Genomic DNA, 18,218 nt, shown 5'->3' on the forward strand with positions numbered 1-18,218 from the left:
GGAAGGAAGGAAGGAAGGAAGGAAGGAAGGAAGGAAGGAAGGAAGGGCAAGCACACAAGCGAAGGCTGTGAAGGTACTCTGTCATCTCAGTCACTGCTGTTTTCTTGTTGTTTCCTAGACTTCCCTGAAAATCCAACCCTTCAGCTTTGTATCGTAATCAATTAATGAAAATTATATTTTATTCTAATTATATGTATTATAGAAATGAAGAAAGAACCCTCATTAAGTACTAGTTAACTGACACCATATGGATGGATGTATAGTGGTGAATCCAAACACAGAATTTTCTATATGAAAATAAGGTATTTGGAACAAAAGTTCAATTCCAGTAATAGTATCCTTATAATACTAACCAAGCACATTAAAGAATAAAATTGAAAAGGTCTTGATAATCTTTATTGATGAAGTGTTTTGGTGTGACCAGACAGTGGTAAATGAAGGGTTATTTCTGTAGGGGAACATCATATATTTGGGTAGCATTTGTTTAGGGTTCTTATTTTTTAGAAGCATTTCATTAAGAGTTACGAGTGCTGTATAATTTTGTCTGTGACAGATTTGGAATCCCACTAATAATCCAAAGCGGTGCAGACTAAATCTCAAGTGGCTTGGGACTCAGCTGGATTCTTTGTTCCCATTCTGTGTGCTCATTGGAACAGGGTGACTTTCCCATTAGAGTAAGATGTTCGTTATGTAAGTTTGTGAGTGACAAGTGTTTCAGATTTCGTGATCGGATCTGATTGTGATGTTCTTGGTGATCCTCCTCCTACTATGGGTCAGGGTTGAGTCCACGGAAGTCAACCACCATCTTTGTGGTACACTTATGTGCCATGCTGTGCTGTTTTGTTTCTTTTCATAATTTACCAAAGCACATTAATTTTCTGTGTCTGTCATCTAAAGCAAACAGATGATCTAGAAAGGTCACAGTAATGGTTGTTTGGAGTTGTTCCATTGTGGCCATTCCCAGTAGGATTAGAGTTCCCTGTTGGATCAAAGCAGCTTCCCTTCAGAGATCTTCCAAAGAGATCTCAGGGCCTGAACTTTCTTTGGATTCATTGTTTTCAAGTATATACTAAGTCATATGGGAGAGGGTATGTGTTCATTATAATCATGTTTCTCACTTTTAAATCAAAATGTTAATATAGGTTATTCTATTTGTCTAAAGATATACAGTATCTTTTTGGTCTTGGGCCTAGCCTTTAAGGGCTGAGCTATCTCTCTAGCCCACACACAGCATCTTTGTGGTGGTACATGCCTTTAATCTCAGCACTTGGGAGGCAGAGGCAGAGGATTTCTGAGTTCGAGGCAAGCCTGGTCTGCAGAGTGAGTTCCAGGACAGCCAGGGCTACACAGAGAAACCCTGTCTTGAAAAAAAAAAAAAAAAAAAGATTTATTTATTTATTTACTATGCAGCAATCTGACTGCATGTATGCAGTCAGGCCAGAGAAGGCACCAGATCTCATTATAGGTGGTTATGAACTACCATGTGGTTGCTGGGAATTGAACTCAGTACCTCTGTAAAAACAGACAGTGCTCTTAACCTCTGAGCCATGTATCTTTCCTACATAGCATCCTTCAAGGACTTGTTTCACTCCCCAGTTTTATGTGACACAGTTGTTAGAGTTAGTCTTTGATAAATCTCTCTAGCAGCTATTACTCAGAGTTACTGGTCTCTACTCATTTCTTTTCCTTACATCTTTACCCGTGCAGTGAGAAAAATAACGGAAGTGGGATGCTTTGCTGAGCCTGGCAATGGACGTTCTCAAGATTCCCACCTACATTTTCTACTGTTTCAGTGGTTGTCATAGTAGCACCCTCAATTGAGAATTGTGATGATACACTTTATCAGATGCCTGCATGATGAAAGTGCAGTTGCTCTAGTGCGGGTCAGCCAGAATTCTAAGTCCTCATCTTATCTGCCTAAGAGAATAGTTAAGCAACCTAGAGAAAAAGATGACTTTCTTTATTTGAGTTGAGTTGGATTATTTCACTGACTTCATTATTTTATACCATTTATCCCATTATTTTATAGAGTACAAGAAAACAGCCCTAGTGGTTACAAAAATTAGATGTCTTAGAATCATTGCAGTCCAGATTAAAGTCTATATAAGTTTGTGGGAGAACTTAGTAAAGCATTGCATACACATTTATGCATAATCATAGTGCTAAACTATGTATTTATATATGTTTTTGTATATGTCCATACGTGCCAAGAGAGGGCGTCATATTCCCTGGAGGCAGTCAAAATGTGTGCTGGGAACTAAATTTCAGTTCTCTTGAAGAGCAGTTAAGTGCTCTTAACCACTGAGCCATTTCTTCAGCCCAGAGTAGATTTTTTTTTTTTTTAATTAAAAAAACCCAGAAAGGAAATTATTTATAAGATCATTTAAGGTACATAAAACTTTTCATCTAAATATTTAGATATCTAAAATACTTTTATCAGGGTATCTTAACCTTTATAAAATATGATATTCCTTTAAATAGCTATCTATAGAGTATCACTTGATAAATCTTAAATACTCCCTTTCAAGATCATCTCATTTAATGTATGAATGAATAATTTGAGATTTAAATGAGTTGTTTAGTATTCTAAACAAGGTGTGTACTGAGATACAGTATGTTATAGAGCTGTAATTATTGGGTATATAAAATACTACAAAGGCTTTTTTAAAGAATTAATTATTCCTGCCTACTGAGAATTGATGTGTTCTGATTTTGAATGCTTCCCATCTGATTTCAAGGTTAGCTGGAGTTCTTTGCAGTAAAGGAGGTGACTTAGTAAGACTTACCATCTGCCTTCCATACCCTTCCAGACAACTGAGGTATGCCTCGCCCAAAGGCTTGTATTAGGTATCATCACTGTGGTGCTAGAGTTCAGAATGGCTCATTGAAAGATTCCAGTTAGAGATGGCTCCTGTGAGCATTGCTGGTCAGGAGGCTAGATGACTGCTTGCAGATTCTGGCTTTGTTGTAGGTACGGCAGGGCACTAGTCAGCATTAGCCATCTCTTTGTTTGGGGCTTGCGGTGTTGGCTCCAGGTGTAGATTTGGTGGTAGCCGTGTGGGATTCTGAGGCCCTGTCCTAAACACATAGTCTAGAGTCATGATTATCCAGACCTGAAAATCAGAGCAAGCTGTAAAGTAACTTGGAACCACAGGTAGGGCCAGAGCACACATGGAGGGATGAAATGTCCAAGCTATGCTGCTTGAAGACTCTGCAAGGATGGGAAGGCAGAGCCTTATGTTCTGGTTGAGTTTACCCTAAAAGGTGCTTTCTGCTTGAGTCCAATTGCCACTTACCGTGAGAGCTTACCTCTGTAGACCACTTTAACATTTATCAAAGTGTTTTCACAAACATGTAATTTTGACTTCACAGTAAATGTGAGAGGGCTGAGCCGTATGTAATTATTCTATTTGGCAGATGAGGAAAATGAGGCTCTCAGATACTAAGTAACCATCCTTCAAGTCACTTGTTGCTGGCTTTTAACTTTTTCACTATTCATGCTGTCTTGGTTGGCTCTTCATTTATCTCCAAATTTAGAAAGCATGTCCCATGTTTTCTGGCAGCTGCTTTCCTCTTTAGAGATGGCTAGCATTTTGCCACTGATCTCTCTAACCTCCCAGACCACAAGCATAACTAACGCTTGCTTGGTACAGAAAGGACACATAAGCCAATCCCAGGCAGCATTCTAGCCCAACTCATCAGATTGAACCCCTTCCTGTTATGTCCTGTGACTCGGGGTTGAGAGTGACGCTCTCTCAGTCTATCACACTGCCTTGGTTTTTACCTGTCCTGTAGTAAGCCACATACAAGTCCAGACAACGAGACTAGAGTTAGAACAAGCTAAACTAGAGTTGCCAGTGTTGTTGTTGCGGACACAAGCCCATCTTAACCTGGAGTATCTGGTTTTCTGACCTTAGGTTTACCTGGAGAGCCTCCTGAATATCAGCAACTTCCCCAAGGCTCTTCCTTCCCATGAGAGGACTTTCTAGACCCTGTCCATTTCTTTCCTGAAATGCCCCAACAGAGGTGTGGACCATGTCTGTTATTGGCTTTTGTCTTGGTGAACTCTGCACATATATTTTTCTTTTATAGTAGATTAGAAATACAAACAGAGGATTATGTGTGGTGTGGTTGCTGTAAGTGATACCGCAGATTGGGTGGGACAGACAGAATATGGCAAGCAGATCTGCCTTGCAGCCCAGGTGTCTACCTCCTGTTTGTTGTGGACCTTTCTTTACAAATCCCCTAAACTTCTGTAATGCAAGTGGCCTGTCAGACTGCTATTCTCCGGGACCCCAAGAGACCCTGTCCCAAACTGCCTATGTAAGTTGCACCGAGATGAGCCTACTGGGAGTCCTCCTGTGAAGAAAGCATGATCTGAGTGAGCCTAAGCTCTGTTGATAATTTTCTCATTAATACAGAATCCAGTGAAGATAGATAATGGTGATTCAACTTTCTAGCAATTATAAAATCAATAGAAACCCACTGTGATTAGCTAACCTTTGGACCCAGGTTTCTGTTCCTCCCTGTTGTGTGCCCAGCACCTAGTACCGTGCAGGCTCTGCACTGTGGATTTCGGAAATGCTTTCTTTAAAGGTTGGAGGGCTTCTTGACCTAGTTACCTCACTAAGGGAGTTTAACTATGACTCAAAAAGCTCTACAAATGAGAAAGTCTTGGAGCAAGTGAGACAATGCTAGTAGTGACGAGGTTGTCGATGAGTTTTCCAAACTGTTGGTGCTGTGTCTGGATTGGAGTGTGAGTAGATGAGATTCTATTTATATCTGTATGAGGGGGTGTAACGTATTTAATGTAGCAAAGCAGAAACAGAAGCAGAGAACAAAGATACAGGGGATTCATACTAGCTTGTTCCCCCCCCCAACATTTTACTGCTGTTATTTTCAACCTGTCATGACCCCTTTGACAATTGGATGACCCTTTCACAGGGGTTGCCCGAGACCATTGGAAAACACAGATTTCACATGAAGATTCACAACAGTTGTGAAATCACAGTTACGAAGTAGCAATGGAAATACTTGTAGGTTGGGCACACCACAGCATGAGGAAGTGCATTAAAGGGCCGTGGCTCTGTTTTCCTGTATCTTGGGTTAAGTATTACTCTGAAAGGCAGCTGATAGCTGTTGTCCTTCCAGAAACATCATCCCACACATGCATGCAGTTTGGTGGATTTCGTGTGCACTCTGTTAAGTACATGGGATCTAACCATCTTTTCTTTCTGATAGTCCCTCGTCTTCTGTTTTTGATGTGAAGGAGCCTTGGATATTAAGCTTTAAGTACCCCAGAAAATATCCCACTTTCTCAAACCAGTCATTAAAAGGCTTGACTGTATCAAGAGCAACATCAAAACATAAAGAATAAAATAGAAAAAAATCAGTTTGAACTTTATATTTTCAACTCTTATGATATGAATGATCTGCTCTAAGTCAGAATATAAAATATGATTCTAACTGGATTAAGCATCATTGGTTGGAGAAATGCCCTTCCAAACAAACCACACTGTTCAGCTGAGAAAACTGGGCCCCTTAAAGACTGACTGGATTTCAGAGCTTCCCCCCCCCACCCCACCCCCCATGCTCTGGCACTTAAATGGCTTAGCCAAAATGGAACAGTTTCTTGGTTGCTGCTGATGCCAGTGTGTGCAGCTAGTTTTCTGAGACAGAATTAGGGAGTTGATTATTTAGGGGTTGGCTGGTTCATCTGCTTGGTATTTTTGAAACCTGCTGTTGACCTCTGAGAATGTGGACTAGATCTTCTCCCCCAGACAACCGTATGCTGTAGACTCTCTGACTTGCCTGGCTGGTCACCTGATCTTAGAATGGTACCATTAATCAGAACAGAAGAATTTCAGAACAAGATAGGAGAGGTTACATTCTTGGTTCAAACTAGATTCAATTATCTTGAGTTGTTTGGTCATCTGAATTGAAGGTACTATGTTGGTGGGCCTTGAACCCAGATCTTTGGGGAAGTCTTAAACTTCAGTGCCATGCACACTGTGGGGAACTTGTGAAAATGCAGGTGTGATCTAGAATCTTATGATTCCAAATTCCCTAAAGGCTCCTGGGGTATACTGCTGCTTTTGGCCCTGGGACTGCAGGTTTAGCAGTGTGTAGCCTGTCTTGTCACCAGAGCAGGAGAGGCAGCTGTGTGTGTGTGTGTGTGTGTGTGTGTGTGTGTGTGTGTGTGTGTGTGTGTGTCTTTTAACAACCACCTCACCAGCCTCTGGCCAAGTGAAAGGGAGCGACCTTCTACAGCAAGCACTGTTCTAGGGCATCCATAGAGTTCAGTTCTCCTCTTAATTTTCATTTTTCGAGCTTTTCTGCAAAGTTTGGTCGTTCCAAATCCCTGGGATCTTTAGGTTCAAAAGAGGGTTTTCTAAGACCTTGTGTAATTTCCTTTCTCAGACTACTACATGCACTTTCCCTTTTTGTTGTGACAGCCTTATGTAAGGTGAGTAGAGACCTCAAAGCCTTGCATGTTGTTCTCTCGCTTCTTCTGTTTAGTCTTCTTCTGTTTAGTCGTCTTCTGTTGCCAGTTAATAGTGACGGCCTCAGATCAGCGGGTTTCCTCTTCCATTCTAACTGACTAGTTCTGACCTGAGAAGCCAGATGCGGGGTTGGTTAGAAATATGTTTGGGATTTATGCTCAGAAGTACCTCCTATCAGACGGGCTGTGCAGACAGGTGTGATTGACCTGTTCCTGCTAGGCAGCTCACTCAGGAGCTACTTGTTTTCTTAGTGCCTTTTCCTTGGTGTCCTGTGTGGGTGAATGAGAGTCTGTCTGCCTGCCTGCCTGTCTCTCTGTAGAGTGTGTGTGTGTGTGTGTGTGTGTGTTGGGCATAGGCGTTTGTGTGTTATGTGTATGATATATGGGATGTTTGTATGTGGTGTGATATGTGAGTGTAGTGGGTGTGGATGTTTGTATCTGTATAATATATGTTTGTGTGGTGAGTGATGTATATGTATGTAATATATATAGATGCGCGCATTTGTTTGTGTGTGTATGTGTGTTTTTTTTTTTTGTGTGTGTGTGTGTGTGTGTGTGGTGGGAGGCAGAGGTTGACATTGTCTTCCACGGCTCTCTGTGTTATTTTTTGAGACAAAGTCTGTTTATTAACTGTAGCTCACCAATGAGCTAAGGCTAACTGGCTACCAAGGCCTTACCCTTACCTACTGCTAGAGTTAGGGTTATAGGTACAGGCTGCTGGGCTGTCATTGCTTCCCTCCCTCCCTCCCTCCCTCCCTTCCTTCCTTTCTGTGCTGGGGATCCAAATACAGGTTTCCATTTTGCATTGCAAGTACTTTACTCACTCCCAGCCTTCTAGATACTTTCCAACCGGTTATCATATCTCTAACATTATCCTCAAAGTACAACTGAAGGTGATTTGCAAGGGTATTGATGTGTGGTGTCTTAGCCCTGCAGTCTAGAATACAATAATTGTCATAAATAAGCAGCAACTTGGTTCCATCAAAAATGGGGATAGATAACCTTGTCTGTGTCTCTCTTACACTCTGTGTTCGCAGAGGCTTTCAAATGGCTTTAAATAATAACGACAACACAAAGGATTGCCTTTGGAATGATTTAGGATTAAGATGCTAGGGCATTTTAAAGACTTATACTGGTATGCAGTACTGTTAGTTATAATAACAATGTTCTCATTTGCTGAGGAGTCTCCTTGCAGGCGAATGTTACATCGCACACAGGGCTATGACTCTGAAGGATCAGGGACCAGAGGCAACAAATAGCCTCTCTACTTTGAACAAACCAGAGTAATCCCATAGATAGGGGCGGGAGTCACTCTAGTCACTAGTCTGTCCTTACAAACTGTGAAGCTCCAGTAGATGCTGTTTTACTGGCAGCTGCCAGGGAAGCCTTGTTCTCATCTAAAGCAAAGAGACCGTTTGCCTTTTAACTAGTTAATAGGAGACTTTGATCATTTTAAATAGCCCTACTACTGGTGCTGTGCTAGAGCTTATGGATTATTTAAAATTTGTTTGACAAGATTAAATTTAGCCTTAGGAGTTGAGCTGGATTTTGAGACCCTGAGTAGTACCCTATCTGACTTCTCTGTAGTGACTCACAGGGTTTAGACACTGATTATCAGATTTGTCTCATTTGAATGCTATTTTCCTGTCTACAGTTTGCCTTATGCTTCAGTACAGCTAAGTGTGCTGGTGGAAGCTCATCGTAATTATGAGTGTTTTGTGACCTGGGACACTGGTCCAAGATCAGTGCCGAGCTAGAAAACATTGGAAGCAAGCGAAATGCCGAGCCTTAGCAAAACATCCAGAGACTAAAAAAAGACCCCGCCCCTCCTCCGGCTGGGCTTAAATGTGTTTGGTTTAATTTCAGCACATTGGTTCCCTTTGGCTTTATAGTCTGGGAGATCCTGTTCAAAATACTTGCAAGTAAACGCTGCTAGGAGGGAGATTGTTGCCAGAAAGAGAGATTAGACATATGTGCTCCCATTCTTTGTTAATGGCTTTTGCTTGTTTTGGTTGAAATGAAAATGTTCCTGTACTAAAGAGAAATAAACCCCTCCCTTCCTGTTTGCAAATGTCTTTCATTTGCTGTTTATCTTAATTAAATATACAGTAGAAAAGAGAATGTAACTGCTGCTCCTTTAATATCAGAGCTGTGCACGCTACAATAGGTGTCACTGTTTGGCTTCATCCAATCCTGATTGGTGGCTTCAGCTATTGGCTCGGAGCTCTGGCTGTCTGACTCCGTCTGCAGGCTGTAATACCTACTCTCCTCTCCCGATCCATTCACCACACAACTTCGCCGGCCGGCCGCACTGACTCGCTGGGCTCGCCACATCTTGCTAGCCTAATTCAGAAGGCAAGCGTCTCAGCTCTCTCTCTGCCTGCCTCCTTTGCTCCGCATACGCTTTGCAGGTGATCCAGAAAACGGCTGGTTTTATGCGCAAGTAAGAAAACCAGGAATCATGATGGGAATGTATTTAACAGATCCGGTCCTGGATAAAACTTAAAGCCAGTTTCTCTTCAACATAGTGAAAAGGTCACCTTGCCTGGCTGGGAAAAGCAGGAAAAAAGCAGCCTGTCGGTCTCTGTTACCATCTTAGCTCCGGCTAGCCTCTTTGCCTTGATGTTTGAGCAAATTTGCGAGATCTAGCTCTATAGAGAGACATCCTGTACTCATGGTAGATGATAAAGAAAAGAACATGAAATGTCTCACCTTCTTCTTGATGCTTCCAGAGACAGTAAAGAACAGGTCCAAAAAAGGTTCAAAGAAAGCCAACAGCAGCGGTGGTGGTGGCGGCGGCAGCGGTGGCAGTGGGAGCAGCAAGTTGCCCCCAGTTTGTTATGAAATAATTACCTTGAAGACTAAAAAGAAGAAGAAGATGGCTGCTGATATATTCCCCCGTAAGAAGGCAGCCAGCTCCAGCAGCAGCACTGTCCAGCAGCAGCAGCACCAGCACAACCTCTGTAACAACAACCTCATCCCGGCCCCCAACTGGCAGGGTCTCTATCCCACCATCAGAGAAAGGTAAGGGCCTTGCTGGCCGGCCAGCGTGGTGGTTACTTTCAAAGTTTGCCAGTGGCGAAGTCTCTGCTTTTGCATGACCTGTTATGCAGTTTACCAGGGATCTCTGTCTCCCCTTCCCCAGAGGCTCTCCTGGCAGTGGAAAGCTGCCTTGTATCTTTTCCAAAGCAGTACAGCTGTTTTCCTCTTAGATACAAATATTTTTGCAAGCTGTAACATTTAAGCAGCAGGGTTGTGTCTGTGGAGCACAGAGGCAGGAAACCCTTCATTTGTCCTAAGCCATGTAAAAGTTTAAATAACTTTTAAAACTTTAGTTCCTTCCCATGTGTGTGCTGTGATTTCAGACAGTTGTGTGGCTGGACCCTTTATGTGCTCTTTTGCTGGGAAGTGGAACACTGAACTGTTGTTGTTTAGCTTAGCTCTAAGTTTTGCGTGTTGGGGAAAGGGCTGCTAGGAATACAGGCTGCTGTGAATTAATGACTCGCCTCTTGTTTGTAGAAATGCGGTGATGTTCAATAATGACTTGATGGCAGACGTACATTTTGTGGTTGGGCCACCAGGTGGGACTCAGCGGTTGCCAGGACACAAAGTAAGCAACAGCTGCGTTACCGGTTTAGTCCTGAGATTTACATAGAGGGACCCTGTCAGCACAGAGCTTGGTGTGGGTAGGGAGCCTGCCGGCAGCCACTGCATGGTTCGCCCAGTTACAGAGAATGCAGACCTTTGGCCACACTTCATTTTCTCTTTGTTTCTGTCTACACGGTTGTATATATCACTCAGAAACGCGCCCTCCTCACTCTCCAGGGCTAGGAAATGTTGTAACTGGTTTGGAAAGTCCTCTGTTTACTGTTCCTATAGAAATCCGATAAAGAGCCCATGTTTTTACTTATTTCACAGTGGGGTGGGGGTGTATATTAATGTCATAACTTTGAGATATTGATAGAGAACCCATTTTGTGTGGAAATCTCATGCTCCCCTGTCAGGGTATACTGTAACCTGGCTGTTTAAAACTGCGGGTTATGTACGTTACATGTCCCTGGCCCTCATTGGCTAGCTGGATTTTGGGATTGACTCTGCAAATGCTTTCAGTTTAGTGCATGGAATGAGCTCTCCCTTTCTCCACAGTACGTCTTAGCTGTCGGGAGCTCAGTGTTCCATGCAATGTTTTACGGAGAACTTGCTGAGGACAAAGATGAAATCCGAATCCCAGACGTGGAACCCGCAGCTTTCCTCGCCATGCTGAAGTAAGCATTACTTGTGTGTTTGGGAAGAGTTTGCTTGTGCTGAGTCTGTGCTCTCTCTGCTGGCTTCTAAGTTTCCTGTAAGCGAGAGATTCTAAAGAGAGGGGGTGCTGCTTGCCTTGTGAATGGTCTTAGAGAGAACGGTGCTTCAGTGCTCCGTGGAAGTCGGATGGAATGTCGCAGGCAGTTAGAGCCATTCCTTAGGGAGAGCCTAGGGGCAAAGAGCTCACGTTCTGAGCTGCTCCTTAGCAACATTTTAAAAGAACAATAGCTTTCTGGAATAAACACTGTTTAATAGGGATGTTCTCCTCCTGAAAGCACTACACTTTAAGAAGGCTTCAGAGAAATATACCTTTACTTCACAATTATAGCAGTGATGTACCTTGATTAGCTAGCAACACTAGGATGGCACATGCCTTCTGTGTTGTCTAATGCCACCAGAAGTGGAACTTATTCTCTCATCTTTGTCCACATTTATTTTACCCACAAAATTGGACATGCAATTTTTTTGATGAGAGATTTTTGAAGAGATTGTTTCCTATAGTTGTCTGTAGATTAATACAAGCAATCTTAAATTAGTAATATAAAAATGTAAAAAAGATTAGGGTAGTCACGTATTTACATAAACAATTTCATATCTTATAGATCCTTTACAGACTAATGCATGTTAATTGGGTACTGGGAATCATCTTTACCAGTGTCTAATGCTGAACAATGGAATTACACCTATTTTAAGTTGTATTTATAAGGTTTTTTCTTAACTGTTCAAGGTTCTATATTGATCTGATAATTTCATTTCACTGGAATAAATTTAAAAAACAATGTTTTCAAAGAAAAATTGCCCAGTGGGTCAAAAAGTTTGACAGTATTCTCACAACTTTTAAAATAATTCTTATTTTTTATTTACTGCTTACTGAAAAATAAGTTCTAGTCAGTTTCTGAGTTTTTAAGTATGTAATTCCTTGGTCCTGTAATGGCTTTGAAGCCTAATTGAACTAGAACTTTCCCAGTGGGGAGCAGGGAGATTAAAGGCAAGTGAGCCTCTGAAGTACCATAACATTAACTGCTTCATCACTAACCTTCAGAATCCATTAGAGACCATCACCAAGAGACCTCTTTACCTGCTTGGATCCTTGCCCTTCCTACTGCCTGTGAAGTCTGCTCTGTGTGTGACAGTGCCATCTGTTGTTGGTGGGATGCAGCCCTAGTCAGCATCGTGGCCTCTGAAGTCCAGTAGGGTGTAGTATCCCAGACACATGTACAGTCAGGAAACAGGAGCGAGAATGGCAGAAAGTTACATCTTGCCCAAGTCATTTGATACATTGTTTGCCAAATACCTTCTCTTACAGATGTATTACCTAGAGCATATTAGTTCAGTTTTTAAAAGTTATGGAGTCAGGTGGAGTGGAAAGAACAAGGCGTGAGTGGGGTTCCATTTGCTTTGTTGGTATGCTATAGTTACAGCAGTAGGACCTGAGGCTTCCCCCTCCTATGTCCTAGGGGAGTAGCTGTACTCAGAAAAGGAGTGGCAGCTCCCTGGAGTTCCAGGGTGAGGCTACAGATCCAGCCCATATTCTGGATGCTCTCCTGGTCCTACCCTTAGGCAAAGCACAACTGTACTGCAGCTGTGTTGTTCAGTGGTCTTGCTGGTGGAACCGGCTTAGCCTATAAAGAAGAGAGTTTTCTGGAAGAAAGTATTTATTACTGAGGAAACTTTTTGGCTTGTTTATGTGTGTTTATGTTTTTTTTTTTTTTTTTCCTTGTGAAAGCTAATCTTGGTTTCTTACGTTAGGAATGTTTTACAAACATGAAATAAAATTACTATAAAAAAAAATTAGACAAAGTACCCACTGCTTTAGCTCAAAAACTTTGATAAATTTTCTCAGTGTTATTCATGGGCAGAGTTCTCACTGATTATTCTTTTGTCCTGTAATATAAGATAGCAGGTTGTTTCCACCTTCACAGACTGTCTCAAGAAATTGCTACCATTCCTGCAAACACCAGGAAGTATTTCATCTCCTAAGATAGGTACAGCTCACTTAGGCACAGAATCAGTGTACATAGAAGCTTTCTGCTTTGTCTCTGAATAGGTACAGGTGAAAGAAAGTAATGTATGCTTTAGTTATGAAAATAGGACGAATATGAGTTTAGAACTTTAATAATCAAAAGATTTATGGAATTCACTGGAAAGATAGTATTGAAGTTGATGTGGTGGTTTACTGAACTTGGACCCACTTCAGAAATATTTAATATCTGGTTTTATTTTGTGTTTTAGAAAAGTCCCAAATCATTAAGATTTTTAATTTTGATCTTATAGTTTCAAAAGACATTTGTTTTTATTGAAACAGAAAGTGGAACAGAGCTATATATGTTTACTTTAAACTTGGGTGGTGCTGAAGAGAGAGATACTTGGGGGTTAGGAGATGCTTGAGCAGAGGTCCAGGACTCAGGTCCTAGCACCCTCTCAGATGGCTCACGGCTGCCTGTAACTCCAGCTCCAGGGAGCCAGTGCCCTCTTCTGGACTCCTGGAGTACCCGGGTGCGGTGCCCAAACATACACGCAGGCACACATATATAATTTTTTAATAAATATTTCTAAGCTATGGGATTGGGAATGTCAGTGCTTTAACATTTAATGCAGTATAATAGAATTTTTCTGTGTTTCGTAATCTTATCTCTGATATAGTAATCTTTTAGATAATTGGAGTATCTCTTATTTTGTTGAAAATATACTGAATTTGTCTTTATAAGATAGAAGATGAATAGCAACACAGAGTTAATCCATTTAATTATATAAGCTTACTGCTGAGCTGAAATATTAATACCTTATGAATGTATTTCAGATGCTTCTTTAACAACATGTTTGTAGTAACTGTCACATGAAATTATATTCTTGGACAGGCTTGAAAGCAGTGGCTTCCTTCCTTGCTGCACATGCTCACTGTGTGAATCTCTGCTTACATGTTGGCTACTTTCTTTCAGATACATCTATTGTGATGAAATTGACTTGGCTGCAGACACAGTGCTGGCCACACTGTATGCCGCCAAAAAGTACATAGTTCCTCACCTTGCCAGAGCCTGTGTTAATTTCCTGGAGACGAGCCTAAGCGCCAAGAACGCCTGCGTACTCCTCTCTCAGAGCTGCCTGTTTGAGGAGCCGGACCTGACACAGCGTTGCTGGGAGGTGATAGATGCCCAGGCTGAGTTAGCACTCAAGTCTGAGGGATTCTGTGACATCGACTTCCAGACACTCGAAAGTATCCTCCGCAGGGAAACGCTGAATGCCAAAGAAATAGTGGTTTTTGAGGCAGCCCTGAACTGGGCTGAGGTAGAATGCCAGCGGCAAGATCTGGCCTTGAGCATTGAAAATAAACGCAAGGTCCTAGGAAAGGCCCTGTACTTGATCCGCATCCCTACCATGGCCCTGGATGACTTTGCAAATGGTGCTGCACAGTCCGGGGTATTGACTCTCAATGAGACCAATGACATCTTCCTCTGGTACACTGCATCCAAAAAACCAGAGCTGCAGTTTGTGAGTAAAGCCCGCAAGGGCCTGGTCCCCCAGCGTTGTCACCGATTCCAGTCATGTGCCTATCGGAGCAACCAGTGGCGCTATCGGGGTCGCTGTGACAGCATCCAGTTTGCCGTTGATAAGAGGGTGTTCATTGCCGGCTTTGGGCTGTACGGCTCCAGCTGTGGCTCTGCCGAGTACAGTGCAAAGATCGAACTCAAACGGCAGGGCGTTGTCCTGGGCCAGAACTTGAGCAAGTACTTCTCAGACGGATCCAGCAATACCTTCCCTGTGTGGTTTGAGTATCCAGTGCAGATTGAGCCAGACACCTTCTATACAGCCAGCGTGGTGCTGGACGGCAATGAACTCAGCTACTTTGGACAGGAAGGCATGACGGAAGTTCAGTGTGGCAAGGTGACTGTCCAGTTCCAGTGCTCCTCAGACAGCACCAATGGCACTGGTGTACAGGGAGGGCAGATCCCCGAACTCATATTCTACGCCTGAACTTTTCTTTTCTTATGCAGCATGAGGTGCCCACATGGGCCCTCCTTGCCTGACGCTTAGCTCATTTGCAGATATGTGGTCAGCACAGGTAATTTGTAATGAATGAAGCAGTAGGCAGTTTCTAATGTCTTTGAACCTTTTAATTATGTACAGGCTAAAATGCAACATTCCGCTTTTAACTATATGCTTAGAAGAGCCAAGTTCTTACTCAGGCTTTGTGGGTTTCAAGTTGCGTCTGTACGCCTAGGGAGATCATGTGCTTTTCCAAGTGCCCACCAACCTCCTACTTCTGTACCTCTGAAGAAGATTTTGGATCAACTTGAATTTCCTTTGATGAATGGAAATATGTATCCTAAAGTAGTATCATTATTTTTAAACAGAACCCCTTTCTCTCAATCAATAAATAAAAGCAAAAACAAAGAACAGGTAAACCTCAGTGTACAAATTTGAAAGAATATTTGCTTTGTAACAAGTAAACTTAGAGAGTAAATAGTAGGTCAGTAGTCAAGTTTGACTCTGTTCTTTTACATTTGTTGCTTCTGGGCCTTGCTTTTATAATCTTTGTATCTTAAGTTCATATATGTGTTACTCACTAAACAGTTCAGACTCTTGATGTAAGGAATTAGATATTTGTTTAGGCCATGATTTCAACTGCAAAGCAGACTTATATTCTTTCAGATTAGAAGACAAGATACCAGAATGCAGACAGCTTCTTTCAGAAGTGATAAAATTGGAAAATGTCATTGTTGATAGAAAGGTTGCAAACTTGCTAATTTACACTCTGATGGGTAAAAGGGAAGCCTGAAAATGCCTATACAACCAGCAGTCAGTTTACCAGTGAGAAAGAAGCATACACAATTCAGAAAAGCCACTCTGGCCTGGTAGTTTTGCCCCCCCACACACACACACAAACCACTCACACACACACAGTATTGGCTTGTTCTTAAGTCTTACTGCATAGGACTCCTGTTTCTTCTCCCCCTTCTCCTGCTAAAAGAGGACCAAACAGTTCTTTAGAGGTATGGAGTAACGGTTTTGTAGCACTGTCAGTGTGATAAAGTACTTTTTATGCTTTTTCTTTTAAATCGAAACATTCTTTATCTGATGTGTGACCATAGCCGATCTTATTTGTTGATTATGAACAACCTTCTGGACTGCTAGAACCTGGCCTCTGGCCGTCTTAAAGTGCCAATGTATGACTGCAGGGTTTTTGAAAAATGGTTCGGAGTGACACTGGGTTATATCGAGTATTCACCTCATCAGCATCACACGCAGTTCTTATTTGTCCATGATACCATACGCAAAGAGGGAAAAGCTCGCAGACAACTTCTCCTTTTCCATGATGGCTCGGGTTGGCTTAGTGCCTGTGGCCCTGGTAGTGTCCAGTGTAGTCACTTGAAGCTGAAATATCCATGTGTTTCTGGGCAGCTTTTCTGCTCAGTGTGATCCTGAGATGGCTCCCTGCCACCCAGAGTGTGGTCCCTGGCCGCCTCCTTCCCCTGCTCTGTAAGCCAAAGTTGACTTATCTGGAGCAGGGGCTAGTCCTGGGGTGTGTATGCCTGCGCAATATGTGCATGCAAGTGTGCTTGCCAACTCAGGAACTGCCTCCTCCCTGCCTGGCTAGTGGTAAGTGTGTCAGAACTAACCCACACACCCACTGCTGGTACCAGCAAGGCCCAATGAGTGACTGCTTCTACTCACTGGGCTTCTGGACCATTTCTTCCCTTGCAGATATGGGCTTGTGGCCTTTGGCCAGCTTCCCTGGTGGAGGAGAGCACTGGATTATGGGAAATGTTTTAATCATTTTGCCATTACATACATCTGTTAACATAGTTGACCAAAAGCTGTTATTGATGACTAGATGAATATTCCTAGGACAACTTTCCAAAATTATCTCTTAATTGCTTCCTAATAAAGGGAATGACAGGTTGTAGTTTTGGCAAAGCATCAATGAGATAAAGGTACATTGTCAATTAAAATTACTTCAACAAAGTTTTTTGCTTTACAGTTATGGTTAAACATTTCAGTAACTCATAGCTACCGTACAAATTGGTATGGTACATGCAAAGTGACTGGAAGGCACTTACTGTTAAGCCAGAGGAGAAGGAACTTTGTTTGGCACAGATTTTGTCCTGTGAGATAGTTGGGCTGGGTGTGATAGCCTTAAAGGGGCAGTGTCTATCCCCAACTCACTCTTACTGTGACTGAGCCACCCTTCATGTGGCTGGGCAAGTGCAGTTCACTGAGGATGGAAGAACTTAACTTTCTATTAATCATTATTATGTTTCCAAAAAAAAAAAAAAAAATCCACTTTCTGACTTGGCCTATGCCAAGAACTGTGGGTAAGATTGAAAAGCTGTACCTAAAGTAAGAGATTTTAGGTTCTGAACCTATTCTCCTGTATTCATTTTCAGCAAAATGAAAGATAATGCGCTTGCTTTGGTTTTCTTTGGTAATTTTGAACTTTGTAGTTTGTAAGAATAAAAACCATTGTTCTGACAGGGCTGGCAGCTCTAGTGTATAAACACAACTTCATTAAGCAGAAAACGCTGTAGATGCTTTGCCCAGCATACCTGGCAGTCTTCATCATTGTTCATACTGGGGATAAGGGTAGCTAGGCTAGCAGTTCTAATGCAACATTCTTTCATCATATCTTAAGATAGTGTTTAAGTAAATGCTCTCATTTCTACATAATTATTGCACTGAACTGTCTTTTTTTTTTTTTTTAAGGTGTTTAAATAAGCTCAGCTAATTCAGGACACTGCAGCCAACCGTGCATCAGTGTGCTTGACTTTAGCAGCTTACCGCATTATTTATGAAGGAAAATATATAAATATGAAGTACCTCATGTTGAATGTTATTGTACTGTATTTTTAATGTAACAGTGCAGATCTTGTTAGACACATGAATGTGTATAATCATGTTAAATGCAAATAAAATAAAACTGGTTCATAGATTTGCTTTTTTAGCATTTTTGTTGCCCTTGAAATAGTAAAAATATTAATTCTTTCACTTTTGGTGCCACTGCATTTACAATGATGGTTTCATTGGAACATTTGTTTGCAAAGTGTTCAATATCTTTGATTCCTAAAGAAGGTGTAGTTTGAGGCAAAAGCATCAGAGGACTGTGAATGTGTTAATCAATTGTATTGTTCAAAGCCTGACATCTCAGTAAATGTGAGTGAGTGAATGAGTGAGTGAGTGAGTGAGTGAGTGAGTGAGTGAGTGAGTGAGTGGGTGGGTGGGTGGGTGGATGCGTGTATACTCCTGTCATGGAATTCGTGGTTGGCTGGCATTCGGAGCTGTAGTCGCCATAGTTCTCTCTATGTACCCACTGCACTAAGAGGGTGATGTACTGAATCGCATCTGGATTCTGACAGGACCTGCATTGCTATTTGCCAAGGTCTTAATTGGATCCAGAAATAAAATAAGGAAACTG

The 18,218-nt window shown here is 42.0% G+C and overlaps 1 protein-coding gene across 2 annotated transcripts in view; it reads left to right on the top strand.

Moving 5' to 3' along the window:
- Positions 1–17,733, top strand: part of Btbd3 (BTB domain containing 3) — a 31,166-nt gene extending 13,433 nt beyond the window's left edge. Inside the window, exons 2-5 of one of the 2 annotated variants that reach the window (XM_021193014.1) lie at positions 9,235–9,526; positions 10,022–10,112; positions 10,649–10,767; positions 13,747–17,733. In XM_021193014.1, coding sequence (XP_021048673.1) covers positions 9,381–9,526; positions 10,022–10,112; positions 10,649–10,767; positions 13,747–14,779 — 1,389 coding nt within the window. In that variant the 5' untranslated portion in view covers positions 9,235–9,380 and the 3' untranslated portion in view covers positions 14,780–17,733. Of the gene's footprint in view, positions 1–8,687; positions 9,527–10,021; positions 10,113–10,648; positions 10,768–13,746 lie in introns of those variants that run through there. The other variant, XM_021193012.2, reaches the window with a different exon arrangement.
- Positions 17,734–18,218: the final 485 nt, after the last annotated feature.

This window comes from Mus pahari, chromosome 3 (genome assembly GCF_900095145.1).
Source record: "Mus pahari chromosome 3, PAHARI_EIJ_v1.1, whole genome shotgun sequence".
Taxonomy (NCBI): domain Eukaryota; kingdom Metazoa; phylum Chordata; class Mammalia; order Rodentia; family Muridae; genus Mus; species Mus pahari.